Source organism: Mobula birostris, chromosome 3 (genome assembly GCF_030028105.1).
Source record: "Mobula birostris isolate sMobBir1 chromosome 3, sMobBir1.hap1, whole genome shotgun sequence".
NCBI lineage: Eukaryota > Metazoa > Chordata > Chondrichthyes > Myliobatiformes > Myliobatidae > Mobula > Mobula birostris.
Genome location: NC_092372.1, coordinates 67,341,915 through 67,361,917, shown reverse-complemented (window position 1 = coordinate 67,361,917; position 20,003 = coordinate 67,341,915). Strand labels below are relative to the sequence as shown.

The 20,003-nt window shown below is 39.3% G+C and overlaps 1 protein-coding gene across 1 annotated transcript; it reads left to right on the top strand.

The window, feature by feature from the left end:
• Window positions 1-438: 438 nt before the first annotated feature.
• Window positions 439-19,451, top strand: tmem33 (transmembrane protein 33). Its single transcript, XM_072251856.1, has 8 exons — window positions 439-599; window positions 4,061-4,114; window positions 6,794-6,888; window positions 9,016-9,203; window positions 10,369-10,436; window positions 12,840-12,973; window positions 13,110-13,193; window positions 18,161-19,451. Exons 2-8 carry the CDS (start codon window positions 4,073-4,075, stop codon window positions 18,288-18,290), a joined length of 741 nt encoding a protein of 246 aa, XP_072107957.1. The 5' UTR covers window positions 439-599; window positions 4,061-4,072; the 3' UTR covers window positions 18,291-19,451.
• The last annotated feature ends 552 nt before the right edge of the window (window positions 19,452-20,003 follow it).

Below are 20,003 nucleotides of genomic sequence, written 5' to 3'. Positions count from 1 at the left end.
TTAAATGAATTGGCAACTTCATTTGAATGGGGCTGACTGGGCTGAATGAAGTTGGAGGATCTTTGTAATTCTCCACCCAGGAGATGTGTACAGGATAGATCGCCAGAGATATTTAAAGAGGTAGAACTTTTTTAAAAATATTAAGGATTTGAGAGATGCAGATAACTGACATGGGAGTTAAAGCCTGGCAGAAATGACAGGATAGGCCGAGTGACCCACTCATTCAACAGCGGAGAGCTCCAGTTTTGTAGAGATCGAAGCTCGGCGCCAGACGCGGTCGCCACGAGCCGGGAAACGGGTCTAGGTGTCGGGCGGTCAGGCCGCCCACGCGAGACCGGTGTAGCCCACCGGAATGGGGGAAATGTCGGCACCGAAACGCCGCAGGGCTGGCAGCTTTGTTTGGCGACCGCGCGCCTGCGCAGACGAAACTCCGTCCCCGAGTAGCGGGTACGGGCTTGGGCTGCTGCGAGCTCGGGGTGTGAGCGGTAGGGTCCGCACCGGAACCGGAACCGGAACCGGAACGGAAGCACTGCGCGTGTTCGCTCCTCTCTCTATCTATCGCATATAGTCCACTCCGCTCCGCTCGGCGCGAGCTGCAGGTAAGGACCCTGAGACCGGGTTGCTGGGGTAACGCTGCGTCAAAGGATGGAACTTTCTAGATCGGCTCTCCGGCGGGTTTGAGTCACAATCCCTTATGGTGAAGGCTGAAGCCAGTGGTAGTTCCCTTTCAGCCCCTTGTCACTGGAAAGTTCGAGGAGGTAGGCCGAGAGTCGTCGCCCTTACCGTGCACGGCACCCTTCATGTTGGCGAAGGCCTCGTGGGCCTCGTCAGTCTCAGGGTGGTGGGGCAGGGTAGGCTGCTGATTGATAGGGAGCACCGATCGAGGTAGGGAGATGTATGCAAGTTCAGGCCCACGCTCCTGTGCTGGGAATGGCGGCTGGAGAGATTGCCTTAAAGGAAGTGACTGTACAGATCGAGGAGCTGTTGGTTGTTATTTACAGTGTTCCCTCGATTCAGGAGATGTCCCAGAGGATTGGACAAATGCAACTGCGACCCTAGTATTCAAAAATGGGAGACGGACGGCAGGAAACCAAAAACATTTGTCATTAAGAGTGCCGGGAACCATTATTGAAGAATTAATTGCAGGGCGTTTTGAAATGCATAAGATAACCATAGTTAAATTAGTATTCTGAAAGAAACCGGTTTAACAAATTTACTAGATTTCTTTGAGGGTATAACAAATGAGGTAGATAAAGGAGAATTGATAGGTGTAGTGCTTTTGGGTTTCCAGAAGCATGGAGTACGACGATTCTTTAAAAGTTACTCTGCAAGATAAGAGTTCATGGGTTAAGGTGTAAAATGGTATAGATTTAGGATTGGCAGTAAGTAACTGGTGGAGTACTGCAGATACCCCCCCCCCCACAAAAAGTATTCACTCCCTTGGAAGTTTTAACGTTTTGCAGCATTGAATCACAGTGGATTTAATCAGAATCCTTTATTATCACCAAGTATGTGGACACATACAGGGAATTTGATGCCGGTTTCCCTGAGCTCTCGCTGTACAGAATCAAAAAGCAAACAAAACAATAGTGCAAATAATCCTGAGCTATATACAATGAAGTATACCTGTGTATATACAGGTGGACTTGTTTTATAATAGACTAAAATTCAAGTGTTCTTAAGACTTATGGCATACGGAAAGAAACTGTTCTTGTACCTATTTGTCCTGGCGTAGTGATCTAAAGCGCCTACCAGAAGGAAGGAGTTGGAACAGGTGATGTCCAGGGTGTGATGGGTCTACAATGATGCTGCTTGCTCGCTTCCTGACTCTAGATGCATATAAGTCCTGGATCGAGGGCAGCTTCACACCAATAATCCTTCCTGCAGTCCTGACGGTTCTTTGGAGTCTATTCTTGTCTTGTTTGGTAGCTGATCCAAACCAGACAGTGATGGACGAACAGAGAACAGACTGGATTATTCTTGAATAGAATTGGATCAGCAGCTCCTGAGGCAGGTTGTACTTCCTGAGTTGACATAGGAAATACAACCTCTGCTGAGCCTTATTGATAAGAGTGTCCGCGTTGGGTGTCCACTTCAGGTCCTGAGAGATTGTGACACCCACAAACCTGAAGGTCTCCACAGCAGACACAATACTGTTGAGTATAGTGAGTGGCGGGAGTATTGGGGGGCTCCTCCTGAAGTCCACTGTCATCCCCACAGTCTTGATTTGGCTTTTTTGACACTGATCAACAAAAAGAGACTTTTTCGTGTCAAAGTGCAAACAGGTCTCTACAAAATTATCTAAACTAATTACAAATGAAACACAAAATAATTGCATGAGTATTCGTCCCCTTAAAGTCATTGTTTAGTAGGTGCACCTTTGGCAGCAATTATAGCCTTGAGTCTGTCTGGATAGGTCTCTATATCAGCTTTGCACATCTGGACAGTGCATATTTCCCCGTTCTTCTTTACAAGACTGCTCAGGCTCTGTCAGATTGCAATGGGATTGCGAATGAACTGCCCTTTTCAAGTTCAGCCACAAATTCTCAGTTGGATTGTGATCTGGACTCTAACTTGGCCACTCCAGAACATTAACTTTGTTGTTTTTAAGCCATTCCTGTGTAGCTTTGGCATTAAGCTTGGGGTCATTGCCTTGCTGGAAAGCAGATCTTCTCCCAAGTCATAGTTCCCTTACAGACTGCATCAGGTTTTTCTCCAAGATTTCCCTGTATTTTGCATCATTCATTTACCTTCACAAGCTTTCCAGGGCCTGCTGCCGTGAAGCATCCCCACAGCATGATGCGGTCACCACCATAATTCACGGTAGGGTTGGTGTGTTTTTGATGATGTGCAGTGTTTGGTCTAATGGCCAAAAAGCACAATTTTGGTTTCGTCAGACCATAGAACCTTCTTCCACATGCCTTCTGGCAAACTCTAGGCAAGAGTTTATGTGAGAGTTTTTCAACTGTGGCTTTCTCTTTGAAGTTAGTATTGAACCCAAGCAGCTGATGCTATGATGTAGCAGTTCCATTATCATCTGTGATTAATGCATTTTCATCACTTGTATCATTCAGCCTATCTTATTCTTAACCCATTTCCATCCGTGTTTTTCTGGTTATTTATAGGACCAGAAGATACAGAAGCAGAATTAGGCTATTTGGCCCATTGAGTCTGCTCTGTCATTTCATCATGGCTGATCCAATTCCCTCTCAGTCCCAATCTCCTACTTTCTCCCCATATCCCTTCCTGCCCTGAATCAAGAATCTATCAATAACCCAAAATACCTAATGACTTGCCCTCCACAGCCACCTGTGGCAATGAATTCCACAGATTCACCACTCTGGCAAAAGAAATTCCTACTCATCTCCATTCTAAATGGACATTCCTCTATTCTGAGGCTGTGTCCCCTGGTCTTGGACTCCCTTACCGTACAAGACATCCTCTCCACACCTCTGCAGCTGAGAACATTTAATGTCTTAAGTTTTCTCAAAACTCAATTGAAGACATTGGGCCAAATGTTAACTGTTCCTATCTGACCTTTGTGTTTTTAGCACTTTGAATTTATCCCTGCTATACAGAGTTGTTTTATATCTTGGAACAAGAACAAGTAGAATTTTAAAATGACAGGGAATAAAATATTCTTCGTGAAGGGCGGTATTTTGTAATACACAAATATTGTATAGTAACCTCCACAAAGAACTTGCTGGTATAACATGAATCAGTAGCTATGAAAATCTGGTTTTACAACTGAGTGAATGGTGGGGCGTATGCATTTGTAATGACAATGGAATGTTCAGTAAATTCAAAATTAGTTCTTTGAAACTATCATTTGTTTACATTTAATTTAAAATAATAGAAAAGTTCAAACTATTCATGTTATGATGTTTAGTGCATTAATTATATGTGTGGTCTTTACCTTTAAATGTCTACTGTGGCTGTTAAGTAGAGAAATATGCTAGCCACGTAGTGTTGACAACATCCCAAGACAGCAGAAGATTGGGCGGTCGGGCTGTATTTTTTTAAATATGGTTGATTAATTAAGACTTTGTTTCTTTTCCAGCACTATTCTGATATGGCAGACTCAACTAGAAATGGCCCCCAGGGTGGTGTCTTGGTGAGTACAATAAAATGCATTGGTTAATGAGCGATTTCTGATATGACTGAGTAACCAGTTTTGTTTTGACTTTATTTTTATCTTTCATAAATGCTTTGCCTCCTATATTTGACTCTTTGAAGTAAAACAATAATGTATAATACAGTACTTGGTTTATATTCCATGAGAGGGACTTTGACATATGTGAGGACAAGCTAATATGCTAGAGCAAGTTGATATTAATAACATGGATGTTTTGGGACTTTTGGAAAAACATTAGGATAAGTGAGTCCCTGGGGCAGGATGGGCTATGTCCTAGGTTACTATGGAAAGTGAGGGAAAAGATCGTAGTGCCTTCGGTGATGATCTTTGCATCCTCTCTGGCAACGGGAATAATACCAGAAGATTACAGCATGGCAAATATTATTCCTTTGTTCAAGAAAGGTAATAAGGATAATCCTAGGAATTATAGACAGTGAGTCTTACATCAGTGGTGGGCAAACTGTTGGAGAGGATTCTTAGAGACAGGAATTAAAAGAGTAGTCAGCATTGCTTTGTGAGGGACAGGTCGTACTTCACAGGCCTGATTTTATTCTTTAAGGAAGAGACAAAACAAATTGAAGGTAGAGCGGTGGATGTGGTGTTTATGGATTTTAGTAAGGTATTTGACAAGGTTCCCCATTGGTAAGCCATTCAGAGAGCAGGATGCATGTGATCCAGAGAAATTTGGTTGTGTGGGTTCAGAATTGGCTTGCCCACCAGAGGCAAAGGCTGGTAGTAGATGAATGTATTATGCTTGGAGGTCTGTGACTATTGATGTTCTGCGGGGATCTGCCTGGGTCTCTTGCTCTTGGTGATTTTTATAAATGACTTGCATGAGGAAGTGGAAAGATGGGTTAGTAAGTTGTGGATAGTGTAGAGAGGGTTGTTGTAGGTTACAAAGGATGCACGGCTAGTTTGAGAAGTGGAAGATGGAGCTCAATCCAGAAAACTGAAGTGGTACACTTTGAAAGGTTGAATTTGAAGGCAGAGTGCAAGGTTAATGGCAGGATTCTTAGCAGTGCTGCAGAACAGATGGGAATGTTGGGGTCATTTGAGAGACTTGGGCACATGGATGAAAGAAAAATGGAGGGCTATTTAGGAAAAGAGGGTTAGACTGACCTTGGAGTAGGATTAAGGTCGCACAGTATCATGGGCTAAATGGTCTGTATTGTGTTTTGCTGTTGTATGCTCTTATCCGTCAAAGTTTAAAACTGATCACCTAAGCATGTCCACTGGTAGTTTAAGCTACACATACAAACTGCTGGAGGAACTCAGTCGGCTAGGCAGCATCTATGGAAAAGAGTACAATCAATGTTTCGGGCTGAGGCCCTTCATCAGGACTGCAGAAAAAAAGATGAGGAGTAAGAAGGGCGGAGAGGGGAGGCGAGGAAGAAACACAAGGTGATAGATGAAACTGGCATGGGGGAGGGGTGAAGTAAAGAGCTGGGAAGTTGATAGGTGAAAGAGATACAGGACTGTTGAAGTTTGAGAAATTCACGTTAGGAACTTTGGTACTAAAATCTGTGGGTTCAGCTAAAACAGCTGTGCTGCCTATGGTGTGTTTCCTTTGTTGAGTAGGGAGGTGATTTTTAAATATATTTATTTAGTGACGTTCTGTAAACATTGGCAGTAGTTACAAGTAACCTAGTTAACGAACAAACTGGAACTAGTTAACTGAAGCAGTGTATCGAAGAATCAGTGGGATAAGTAACCTGTGGTAATGATCATTTGTTTAGATTTAGCAGGTTGATTTTTAAAAAGGTAGTTAAAATAAGAATGTAGCTTATAAGTGGGAGTAAAGTTATTTTAATTTTACTTTTTACTCAATGGATGAAGATGAGTTCTTGAAGCACTGAGGTTATTACTGCATTAGACTCCAGCCAAGTTGCCCCTAATTGGTTCATGGTTCCTTCTTCCAAACTGATAATAAATAAAATAAATTGATTAGTCACTACTCTATATTCCTGAATCAATAGATGACAATTATACTTTAGGATGAAAATCCTTAATGAGATACCTTGTGGATTCCCATACTTAAATAGTTCAGTAATGCCTACTGTCAAATTAACAGAAGGAATATGCATTTGCTCTAAAACTTGGTAGATAACAAAACTATTGTTGAAAATATATTGATGCTTATGCTTGCGCAATCAAGTACCCATATCAAATCAGTTTTGTTCATTCTGTACGATCAAAAATATTTTTGAGTGCAAGAGGCAATGCAAGTAAATGCTTTATTTGGATTGATCTATTTAATGGTAATCCAAATTATTTAATCTCTTCCATTTGTTATTGATTTTCTGTTTATTAACACACCCATGATATTTTCGCTATTTGAGAGATTGTATTTTCAAATAGTTGCTACTTGCTAACTTCATTCATTCCTAAAGGGTCTGGGTTTAAGTTTTAGGCTCCATCGCATGGTACTATATTCCAAACTGAACTGTAAATATTGAAGAAATTAATTTTTTGTAATATGAGTGTATTGGTGCTTTAGCTAATCATGTTAGCCACTCATCACATGCAAGAACTATTTTTGTTAGAAATTAGCTTGTATGTCATTCTTTATTACTGTACAAGGGTACACTTATTACTAGAATTTTAGCGTATTTGTTAGTACTTCATGATTAAATTACAACTCTCTCCTCACATTTTCAGCAATTCATGATGGCTAACAAACTGGAGGCTGCCATGTGGCTTTCTCGACTTTTCACAATATACTGCTCTATCATGTTTATATTTCCCTTTATGGGGTAAGTGTCATTTATTACATTAATAGAATTAGCATCAAGTTGTATTGATATTGAAGAATGAGTTAAATACTAATCATGCTTTTATTTTTAAGATATTAATGCATTTTGATAAATGACACCATACACTATAGAATGTTAGCTTAGTGTTTTGTGGAATCATTTGCTGTGCTATATCAAATAATTATTTATAGGATAATAGAAAAAATAGAATCATACACATTTAGTTACTTACAGGATATTATTTGTTAATAGATGACTAGGTGGTGGTGGTTGGCATTTGTCCGTCTCAAAGGACAATTAGTGATGATAATTATCATCACAAACCTGGGCGGAAGATAATGAGATCATGAGATGCCCAGTCATCAAGATCCTCCTCTCAATCTCAACTGTGTAATCCAAAAGAAAGCTTGTGAACTAATACTTTTGGCACCAGCTTGGCTGCCAGAGCTGCCGGAAGGATGTTCAATGACATCCAGCAGCCTTAGGGGCTCCATTCCAGATTTGCTGTCTGTGTTTCCTCTATAGCCTTCATCTCTTCCAAGGCTGCACACAAGGCAGTGGGCTTATTTAGCCATAGCTGGGGTCTGGTTCACGAGCATCAGGGCGTGTCCACACACCGGTGGACCTGCATGCTACATGTGCAGGGGCTAGACCTCCTGTCTGTAGTTCACCCTGAGTCCAAAAGGAGTTTATTTTCTGTGTGTTGCCAGCGAGGAGGCACCACATGAGGCTTGCTGTTGGAGAGGCTATGTACTGGCAGGGAGAGACTTGCACAGTCAGCTCTCCTTTTCGCAAGACTGCTAGCAGCAGTGGAAGCTGAAAGTGAGAGTGATGAGCACTACCCACTACACTACCACACTGAACACATCACAACAACTATTTTGACACAAGATGACTAGGTACTTAGGGAAATAATGAAGTTAATTCAAAGTTGTAGAAACCAATAATTAGTTCATACTTGCAGCTTTGTGGATACGCATATATTTGAAAGGTGCCCCCACTTTATACTTTTTCATCCTTTTTATTCCCTGTTCTAACATGGATGCTAGTTTTTTATTTGATAGTGCATCTGTGAAATGCCTGTAGGGATCTAATGGAGTGATATATCAGGAAGACCCAAGTTATTGCCTTTTTCCCTGCTAACAGTGTGATCAATCCTGATTCTTTCCACTTTGTATTTACGACCTGAAAGATTCATGGTACTTTGTTTTACAGCTATTAGTTATAATTATGTGACCCCTTGCTTTATCAAGGCAAAGTACCCTCACCTGTCCTTGGTTTAGCTTGCCTGTTTAATTCTTCATCAATGTTTTTGTCACTTCCAAACATGCCTATTTTAGTGTTCCCCTTACCTTATACCTTGTACACTCTAATTTTGAACTCATCCAAAATTCTGCTGTGCAAATCTTAGTTTATTATGTCATATACCTCTATTATCCCTGTGGTGATTGATCTAACTTGGCTCAGTCTGCCATGACTTAATTTTAAAAGGTGAATTTTAAAATTACTTTGGGGCTTTACTGCTCCAAGTCTCTCCAACAGCATGGTAAGTTGCTTTTGTTTTACAAGGCTTCCACTCTTAAATATCTTTTGATGATAGGGATCACTGCCTCCTTGGATTGTAGAACTATATTGTCACTCTCAGTGCTGATAATGAAGGAATTGCTGATAATGAAGGAATTGCCAATGTTCTTATTATAATGCTTGTGTTTTGAACTGCAAAACATTGGGTTCCCGATTCACTAATTTATAGCGAGAAAGTTAAATTTTTGCCAATTAATGATGGGCACCACATCTGAATGAAGAAAAGGCTTTGGCAGTCCTGAGTTCTGTTCAATAATTCTTGGAGTGTGAATTTGTGTGTGTGTGTATGTATATATAGAATGGTGGGCACCATCACTATGGTCAGGCCAGCTTGAAGAAATGCACGGTATGAAGACTGTCACGGTTCAAGGAGCAATCTGCGATATTGATAACTGCCTGTAACACTATACCTATATCAAATTGATGTTGTCTTGAGCATAGGACCAAAAATTCTAAAGTTTTCTTTTTCACAGTAGTTCATAATTTGTGAAGCTTGCTTAAATTGTTGATATGCTAAAATATATTTATGGTTTTATGTTACAGGCTATATGAGGCTACTAGCTTTTACCAACGTGCTTTGCTGGCAAATGCTCTTACCAGTGCACTTCGGTTACATCAACGTTTACCTCACTTCCAACTGAGCCGTGTTTTTCTGAGTCAGGCCCTGCTAGAGGACAGCTGCCACTATCTCCTTTTCTCATTAATTTTTGTCAACTCCCATCCAGTTACTAGTATCCTTTAAATATTGGTTGCATTAAAGTGGAGTTAAAGCACTGTCATAAAAAAATACTTAAGTATGTTTAACTGGCCTTTCTATCTGTCAGTGAAGTTTAAGTTTCCAGTGGATTATACTTTCATACTTAAAAATGAATCTCCAAGAAGTTCATTTGTTATCTGCTGTTGTAAGTTGCAAGATCCCTGGATTAAGTTTGTGTGCATTGAAATGGGGGATTCCAGTACCGAATGTTTCGGAGGAGTGAGCATTGAGGACCAAGGTAGAACTGTTAGGAGGACCAGGAGTTGACAGTATTGTAGGTTGCTTTTTTTTTTCCTATTTGAGCTCCCACCGTAGTGATTGCACTTTTTTAAAAAAAATCTTTTCGAAAACTTCGTTCTAAAACTTCTTTCCTCAATGTCAAGATCCTAGATTCTTCCTCCTACATTTCTGGAGCAATATTCTTAGAAATTCCAAATAATTTTCTGGTGCATTTTTGGCTTTAAAATAAAATCAGTTAGGGATCATAAGCACAGGCCTTTTCGTCCATCTCGGTGAGTTTCACTCCCACTGAAAGTTTAATAATAAGCACTCCGTTTTCTAAATAGTATTACTTTACCACCTATCAGCTAAATAAATAGTGCTTTTGGTATTTCTATACACAAGTCAGCTAATAATTATAAATTTAAATAAAGACCAGATATGTCTGAAACAAAACAAAACATTGACAATTTATTCTCTCCAGTTTATTTTGGAAATTTTTGGGAGATTATGAAGTGGATAATTTGAGGGTTGAATGATTGGGGGGCGGGAGTCAAATTGTTACGAAATTGAAAAATATTTCTACATGTTCAGCTTCAATTGATGCATTTGACTACACACTGGAAAATTCAGCAGTATGCTATGGATTATCCAGGCACTTGTTTATTTAATTTTTTTTCATAGGGCAATGTGTGTAAAATGGTTCTGCAACAACAGAACAGGTGATCTTTGATCCTATAATGCTTTGCAATTCCCAAGAGATGAAAGATGATTTAAAGTTTCTTTAAGTTATTCTTGCAGTGGAGTTTCTGGGTATGTCATATCAGCAGTGCCAGTAATTTTAATTATGTAGGTCCATATAATATAAAATTTACTTTCTGAATATAGTGAATAATTTCTTCCTTAACTATTTCCTTCAGTGAGTATTTTTCCAGTTTTTCTATTTTCCCTGTTACATGCTACAGCGTATACAAAGAAAATTTTAGATGTAAGTATTGCTGTTTTAAGAGAACACCTCCGATGAAGAGTATACACACTTTGTTAATGTGAAACATGTTTTTCTGTTTCTTTTATATTACAAACTTCAAAAATTGTTTAAGTAGTTTTCCTTTTGCCAGAGTAAGATAAAAAGCTTTCTGACCTTGAGATAACTTTGACACCAGTCTCTAATCTAACTGACCTGAGTTGATCATTTCTAAGATGTAGCAGCTAAAGACAAGCTTTTATTTTAATTATGCCACTTTGGGGTTTTAAAGACTACAGGTGTGGTGAACCTCCAGCACAACACACGATGATAAGCACAACACTTCGTTGGTACGTGGCATGCAGTATCATGTCACTGGAATTTAGAAGAATGTGGGGCGATCTTATTGAAAGGACTAGATAGGGTGGATGTGGAGAGGATGTTTCCTATGATGGGGGTATCCAGAGCCAGAGGGTACAGCCTCAAAATTGAGGGGTGACTGTTTAGAACAGAGATAAGGAGAAATTTTTGTAGCCAGAGAGTAGTAAAATCTGTGGAATGTTCTACCACTGACTGTGGTGGAGGCCAAGTCCATGTGTGTGTTAAAGACGGAAGTTGATCATTTCCTGATTGGTCAGGGCATCAAGGGAAATGGCGAGAAGGCAGGCGTATGGGGTTGAGTGGGATCTGGGATCAGCCATGATGGAATGAAGGAGCAGACCTGATGGGCTGAATGTCCTAATTCTCCTCCTATGTCTTTGATACCATACATAGATTGTTTAAACCTCACCCATAATAAAAAGATACATAATGATTATCTTTACTGCCAAATGAAGCAGTGAATGATTTTTTTACAACCCTTGAGTGGTGAGATGCTGTCACAGGAAACATCTTGTACCTGCTTGGCACCAGCTAGATGATTATGAGGATGTGTGATGTTGGTTGATTCATTTTGAAATCCTCACCATCCTGGTGTACACATCAGTATTTAAATAGTAAACAAGTTCAATTGTCATTCAACCATACACATGCATGCAGCTTAATGGAACAGCATTCCTCTGGGGCCAAAGTGCAGAGTACAACCAGTCACACTCAGCACATAGTTCACACATAATCATGATAGCAGGAAAAAGCATGCAGTTACAAAGTATATTTTAAAAATAATAATATCACCCAAGTCCCTGAGTGTCATGTCCTATAGATTCACGGTGTGTGGATGTTAACCTGGAGTCATGTTTCTTCAAGGTGAGCTCGCAGCAGTTCCTCATATTGTGCAGTGCAGCCATTGAACGAACACTGGAGATTAAAAAGGTTAGGAGTGGCCAGCCTCCAATCCAATGACACACAGCCAGCTCCGGTGCTTCCTTCCCCAGCAGTCACAACAGGTGGCCCTGATGCATGAATGAGGCCCGGTCCATGCCACAACCGAAACAATGCAGCTACCTGCTGTCGGTCTCACCAATGGACCAATGAATTAGACACGCAGTATTCTACATTACCAGTGTCTTATGGGGTCTTGTGATCACCACAAAAATGTCCAAGGCAATCATTCTGGCCATTAAGTTGCACAGTGCATCCGTACACTGCTGATGCCTTCTTCCCTTGCTGGCTGAAGCAGGCTGCAACATGATGCGCAACAAGTCCAGCTCTATCGCTATCCAGCAAGTCACTAGTGGGGTAGACCTGCAGTTCGTGATGTTCATGATAACCAACAGTGACTTGCATTTGCAAAAAATGAGATAAAGACCCAGAGAGCCCACTGTGTCCGAGAGTGTCACCACCTTACTGGAGGCCATTTGGGCCAGTTAACATTGGCTTTGCTCTGCTTATACTTTTTTCTTCTTTCATTTGCGAGTGAACATTGGATATTCAGTGAGTGATAATAATGGTAATTACTGTATGTTGGTCTCTGAATATTCATGTAGCCAAAGAGAAGCTGGATATTAAAAAAATAGTAATTTAGTGCAGGAATGTTGAGAGTAAAGTGTTTTATTTTCCTTGATCTTTTAAGAATATGTATCAAAGCTAATAATTTCACATTAAAATGCATATGAAATACAATAACAATACTTTTAGAAATGAAGTTATTTTTCATTTGTCTTTCAAAAGATAAATACTTTTGAACGTTTTCTAAAATGCTTCATTTATTTTAATCACTCTGTTATAATTTTATTAATAGTAAAGCAATGAATGGAAGTAAATAAGAAACATGACTCAACTTTTTTCCGTTAAAGGCCAGAGTTACTACTAATTCATTAATCAATGATAATCTCTGCTAAAAATTATCATGGCATGCAATAGAAATTTTCTTTAGAGGATTATTGCTAATTCGGGCACATACACTCAAAAAAGTTTGCCACCACTGGTCTAAGACAGAGAAGTTTAAAAAGGGCCGCAGCAGCTAGTAACTGTTCCTGTTTCTTTCAGATCCTGGGTCCAGGCAGTTTGGCTTTTTTAAGGGCCATCGTAGATAAAATTTCAACTAATCAACAGAATATTTTGAAGTTTATTGCTTGCAACGAAATTTTTCTGATGCCGGCTACAGTCTTCATGTTGTTAAGGTAATATGTCATAAATGAGATTGTCCTTAATAAATGGTATGTTAAGTTTTAATTAAGCAATCTAGTTATTTGCATACATGAAAGTAATAATATGGAAGCATTGCAATTATTTTGCACTTTTTGCACTTTTTTTTAGTGGTCATGGAAGTTTGTTGCAGCCTTTCATTTACTACCGATTTCTTGCCCTCCGATACTCCTCTCACAGAAACCCCTACTGCCGGTATGTATTTTCAGTGTTTTGTTGGTGCGTTGTTTAGTAATCTTTATCTAACTTAAAATAAACCTAGTGTTTTACTACATTCCTACAATCTTAATTTCATTGAATGCATATTAGGTAGATTGTTCTGAACTGGTGCCAGTATTCTAAAATTGTTGCTTTGAAGAGAACAACATTTGTTCAGTTCATTTTGTGTTGGAAATAATTTATTTTCACTGTGCTGATTCTTATCCCTGAAGACATCATTAGCATGATTTTCTCGCACTATGGCCATTATCAATGGTTGAGTATCATCTATTCCTGCAGTCCTGATCATACATTATGTTGAATTTATTTGCAAATCACTTCCAATCTTTCTTCTCCAGTCCATAGCCCCTTTGCTAAAGGAAATAGTCCTGAAGAAGGGTCATGGCTTTTTCACTTACATGGATGCTGCCTGACCTGCTGAGTTCTTCCAGCATTTTGTGTATGTTGCTTTGGATTTCCAGCACCTGCAGGATCTCTTGTATTAATTATTTTTATTTACCACTGAAATTTGCATGGTTTTGTACACTTATCAAGCCTCATTTCAACCTTTTTTACTCAAACGAAAACAGCCAGTGATTTTCCAGAACACAGAATTAGGCCATTCATCCCCTCAAATCTGCTCCACTATTGAATCATGGTTGATTATATTATCCCCCTCAACTCCATTTTCCTGCTTTCTCCCCGATACTTTTGATAACCTTACTAATCAAGATCCTATCAACCTCCACTTTAAATATACCTAATGACTTGGCCTCCACAGCTGTCCGTGGCAATGAATTCCACAGATTCAACACCTCTGGCTAAATAAATTCCACCTCATCTCTAATGGGATATCCTTATATTCTGAGGCTATGCCCACTAGTCCTAGACTGACCCAATATAGAAAACATTCTCTCCACGTCCACTTTTTATTCCTTCTACCAAAATGCATGACCATGCACTTTCCTACTCTGTAATCCATCTGCCACTTCTGTGCCCATTCTTCTAATCTGTTGAAGTACTTCTGCAGACTCCTTGCTTCCTCAACACTATACGCTGTCCACCTATCCTTGTATTATCTGCGAACTTGGCCACAAAGCCGTCAATTCTATCACTGAAATAATGGACATATAACGTGAAAAGATACTGTCACAGCATCAATCCTTGCAATTTCTAACTCTACCCACAAGGATTCTACATCTTCCAATCCATGTCCCTTCTTTCTAAAGATTTTATTTCATTTTTACCAACAGAGCCACCCTACTCCCTCTGCCCACCTGCCTGCCGTCTGATGCAATGTGTATCCTTGTATATTAAGCTCCCAACTGTGATCTCCTTTCAGCCCTGATTCAGTGATGCCTGCAAGGTCATGCCTGCCAATTTCTGACTGCATTACAAGATCAGCTACCTTATTCTGTAGACTGCATGCATTCAAATATAACACATTCAGTCCTGTATTCATTATCCTTTTCAATTTTGCCTCCTTGTTACCTGAAGTTAAATTCTTATCCCTTTCAAAACTTTTTGCCCTTTTCTTTATTCTGGAAACCCTTGTCTGTTAATCCCTTGATGCATTTTCTGTCACTTTTACTTTATCCTCACTTTTTTCCAAACTGTTGAAACAAACCCCCCCCCCGCCCCAACCAACTATTTAGTTTTAAAGCCCTATCCACAGCTCTCGTTTACAATTCACCAGGACGCTGGACTCAGCGTGGTCAGCTGGAGCCCATCTCTTTAGAATAGTTCATCCTTCCTACAGCAACTACTCCTTCTCAGAGGGAACAACAATCTCAGACCTGTTAGGCAAGCTCTAGGGCTGCTGCTCCTCCTTCCCCGATACTGGTACCATTGTCTTGCGAATTCAAATCCATTTTTCTCACATCAGTCTCTGCGCCACACATTGAGCTTACTGATCCTATTAACGCTTTGTTAATTTGCACGTGGCACAGTCAGCAATCCAGAGATTATTATCTTTTGGTTCTTCGTTTTAATTTGGCTCCTAGCTACTCAATTCCCTCAGCAGAATTTTTTTCCTTGTTTTTCCTACGTCATTAGCACTCACATGGACTGAAAAACTGGATCTTTGCCTCCCACTCCAAATTCCTCTGCAGATCAGATGAGATATCCTGAGCCCAAACTCCAGACAGCACAGCCTTTGGGACTCTTGATCCTTAAGGCAGAGTATTGTGTCTGTTCCTTTGACTATACCATCCCATTACAGCTACATTTCTCTTCTCTGCCCCTCTTGAATGGTTCCCTGAACCATAGTGCCACAGTTGGTTGCTCATCCATCCACAGTTGATCCACTCTCATTCTTGCAGGGAGCAACAATCTATTGACAAGCTCAAGGATTGAGGCTCTTCCAGCACTACCTCTGGGATCCACCTACCTGCCTCACTTGAAGTCACACCCACTTGTCCATGGCCACAGACTGAATTTGAAGTATGTAATCCAATGGGTATGAATGCCTCTTGAAACAGTGTCCAAGCAACTTTCCCCCTTGAGCCAAAGCCTTGGTTCTCCATTCTAGTACTGCCCACTCCAACCACGGGCACTTTGCTTAAATCTCTTCTTTTACTGGCTGAGTTAAAACTCTCTTCCAATAAGACTTGTTGCTTTTAATTGCTCCTGCTCTGTCTCTCTGTTTGCCCTCCCACTCCCCTCCATATCTCTCTCCCGTCTCTCAGCACACAGAAGCACAGTGTAAATAGCAGAAGAATGTATCAGCTCACAAACTATCATATCTGGATGAGCCTACTATTCCTACTTTGGCTTTGTTGGTCACCACAGGATTCACAGACCAAATTGGTAGCAAGTCATCATTATTCTTGAAGGACTGCTTAAGAAGCTTTTAATGTGCTCCAACTTTGATCTTTTTTTTGCAATATACCTCAGCTAGCCAAATCAATCTCATTACAGGTCATCCAGTTCTTTATCAGTTTTGTCAGGCAGTATTAGTTGACCCAGGATGCATCTTCTCATCCAGCTAAAGTGTGCACTCCATTCAGTTGACAAATTCTCCTCTACATTGCCTCTTGCCCTTACCTATTACTAATCTAAGTCTTCTGAAAATGTAGTCTTTGTTTCAAAGTGCTTCCCTATAGATATTTGGTCAACTTAACCACTCAATTCACCGGAATTTGAACCAGGAATATTTTATTGCTACAGCAATATATTGATCATGAATGCTCACACAAAGTAGTTCAGAAATATCTCCTTCACTGCCTTTTGCTCTTTTAACATTTTCTGAACAACGTTGTGATAGTTGATATCTCTCACTTTAGAGTTCTTGTGTCTCCCTGTAATTTCCTTGCAGATTTTCTCCCTCATCTCCTTTGCAATATTTGAAGCCTGTAGAAAAATCAGGGTAATGATACTCTTATTGTTTTTTAACTTGAACCAGATGGAGTACTTGACCTGCAGGGACCTCCCTCCTTCTCCAGCAGCATAATCTGTTCTTTCATTGGTAGTGCCATCCATTTTTCCTTCCATCTTTTCCAAATGCCTTATAACTAGCAATATTTAATGCCCACTTCCAGCTTTTTAAAAGTAATGTCTCCATTATTATCACTGCATCATCTCTCTTCATTTCTAGCTAGCACATACTTTTATTTCAAAAGAGCATTGTCACTAACCCCATTTCCTAGACGGTATTTGTCCATAATGAGCATCACAATACGGATTATATGGTCATTGTCCTTTTGCAGTTTGTTGTCAGTTAGCTGTGCACGAATGACAGAGCACCAGTACTTGGCTGTAAAGAGTTCAGATCATGAAAAGATGGAAGTATTTTTTATTACCGAGGCATTCTATAATATCTCAGATTAGTGACTTTGATTCTTTTTCATCTAAATTCATCAGTTGCTTGATGCATTAAGGCATTTTTAATAATCTCTTTATTTTTAAAATTGAAATAGAACTCCTTTAAATTATCCTTCTGTATACCAGGATATTTATTTACTAAAGGTAGAAAACACACCTGCCCAAAAATATCCTGTGCTTGACAATTCTAATCAGTTTAAACCCCATTAAATAACACATTTAGTCATTAGCAAAGGGACCATTGTGCACGTTACAGAAACAGTATTTATTCAAAAATAAGATGCAAACTGATTTTCAGTTTGAGCTTGGGCGAATTGAATTGATAGCTGATTTCATTACAGCCTTCCACCAAGGATGGGGAAAACTGATTTTCAAAGATGGTGTGAATGGCTGTCCATGAGATCACAGCTGTAGTTTAACAATGTGGCAGCAAAGATTGCTAGTGAAACTAGTGTGGAAAAGCCTCCTCTGCTACAAACACACCTTGTATAAAAGGTGGCTATGGTCATGTGCGACCATTCCATTATCTCAAGGACACATGCAATTCCAACAGTTGACAAACTCAGCACTTATAAATATACTCATCCACCACCCTGTTTATTCACTGCTTGGAATATTGTGTCAAAGGCTGTTTTGTGTATTATCTACATTTATTGCAATAACGTGTCAAGGATCTTGGAGAATGACTTAAACCTATAGTCCCTACAACTTAGAAGGGCAACAGATGCATGGGATATCACCACCCACGTGCATCATTCCAAATCATATGCCATTCTGATTTAGAGATGTGTCACTGGTCCTTCATCTTTGTTGAATCTAAATCCTGAAGTTCCCTACAATACCATAGACTGCAGTGCTTCAAGGTAGTATCTCATTTCCCAGCTTGAATGCCTTTGAAAAGATTGTAGTAGTGCTGCCACACCATTATGCTCATTTCCTGTAAATGAATAATGTAGAATATTTAATTTCACCTTGTCGTTTCCAAATAACTTGGGGCGGGGGGGGGCAGGGGTAATTCTGGTAATTAAAATAAGAAAAGTTATCTTACATTTTTTTAGTGTGCCATCTTTTGATGATTGTATAATTTACGAATAATCTCTTCTGAAATGTTGTTAACAGTCTTATTTCTGTTTTGTATGCAGAACTCTCTTTTCAGAACTGAAATTGCTGTTGGAACATTTAATCATGAAACCCGCCTGTCCTGGATTTTTGCGAAACATGTGTCTTAACTGTATTTCTTTAGTAAGTCGATTGGCTCCCACCACAAATTGAAATGAAAACCACACATCTTCTATAAAAATAAGTAAATATGCTGAGCAACTGATTAATGTTACTGGCTGTCAGCCTAGACATACTCAAAATGCTTGTTTTTTAGAATCCCTTTCATATCAGATTGTACCTTTGAAACAAAATTTGTTAAACTGAATTTCAGTTTTTCGTTGAATTACTTAGTTGAAATGGTTGGTTAAGGTGTGGAGCAACTAAGATATTAGTGTGGGTTTTAATTTCAACTGATTTAATGATGGTGAAATCAAGATTTACTTTTAGTCAATATTGGGAAAATGGAAAAATAGCACTAAAAGTAATTGGTCTTGGTGGTGTAATTATTTGGATGTTCATGATCTTAGATTTTGTTGTCTATACCCAAGAAATTGTACATAAGTATATATATATATAGAGCTAGAGTGTCCAATTCATTGAGTAGCTGAATTACACATCAAACACTGCATCCTGAAGTGTTGTGTTAAATCAAGCACCAATAAAGAGCCATTGGTTGCCCACTTGCTCTCTTAAATGTCTGTTTCTCAATTGATCAGAATACCCAATGAATAGCCTTAACAGAATGATTTTTGAGATAGCACGAATTAATCAGATTACAGTTAAATGGAGGTAAATATTAATAACATGAACTTTACATTGTTCTGTGGTCTTGGCAGAAAAAAAAGTTTAATGCTCACTGGAATTTGAGCACTTCCAATCTTGAAAAGAGCACCTAAAATGTGTTTCACATTATCTCACATTAAAAAGGTTGACTTTATAGCAAGTTGATAATATTTAAATGGTGAATATTTAATGCATGTAACTTTTACCAGCAATTTGCACTGAACTTATGCATTCTAGTGGCAAACTTTAATCCTTTCCATCAGAATCTATTGGTGCAAGAAGTTCACAATAATGAAATACAAGCTAAATTAGCTAGGAAATATATAAAAAAATAAACTTTTTTAAGATGTATGTATAAAATTTCATACATAGTAAACTAAATATTTATGTAACCAGTTTCTCATTACAACCAATGCAGAACTGACTATGATGCTGTTAAGTAGTGTTGGTGTTTAGATTTCTGTTCTGTCAACCCAGCTGTAATGTGTATTGTAGGGAATTTTATTGACTGAAGTTCCTGTACCTAATAAAGCATAACATTGAAGTGGTTGCCTATTTCAACAAATCAGTCATTGTTGTCTTCCAGTTCACTTCACAGCTTTTGGTTGCCATATCTAGCATTTAATTTTCCTGCCCTATTTTGTTCAGGCTGCAGGTTTTTATGCCAAACTAAACTGACAATCTGTCTTACTGCAAATTAAAATATCCTTCCATGCAATATAAATATTTATTGTGCAATAATACAAACAGTTTCACTGGTATATTCTCAGTTTCAATATAAAACCCCCCAAAAAATTGCTAGATACCTGAAATAAATGGGGGAAAAAATTGCTGGGAATACTCCTTTGAAGATTGCTTGATCCAGCTGGACTCTCTTTTGGCCTTTTTCCCCTCTGGGTCAATTAATCATTAACTGTTGACATTGACGGTATGAATTTTTCCATGGCCTAAGTCACTCAGATCTACTCTCATGCAATTTCAGTACTCTGCTTATCTTGGAACAACCGCCACAATCTCATCAAACCTCTGACAAGCGAGGTGCTCCCTAGGCTTGTGACCTTTGCCTCACAAAGTCTGCTCTAAGTTAACATGCATCTGTGG

Coding starts and splice junctions, on each gene's coding strand:
- tmem33 (XM_072251856.1), top strand. CDS start 4,073: ATGGCAGACTCAACTAGAAATGGCCCCCAGGGTGGTGTCTTG. Junction 6,889..9,015: donor TTTATATTTCCCTTTATGGG/GTAAGTGTCATT, acceptor TTTATGTTACAG/GCTATATGAGGCTACTAGCT. Junction 9,204..10,368: donor CAACTCCCATCCAGTTACTA/GTATCCTTTAAA, acceptor TATTTCCTTCAG/TGAGTATTTTTCCAGTTTTT.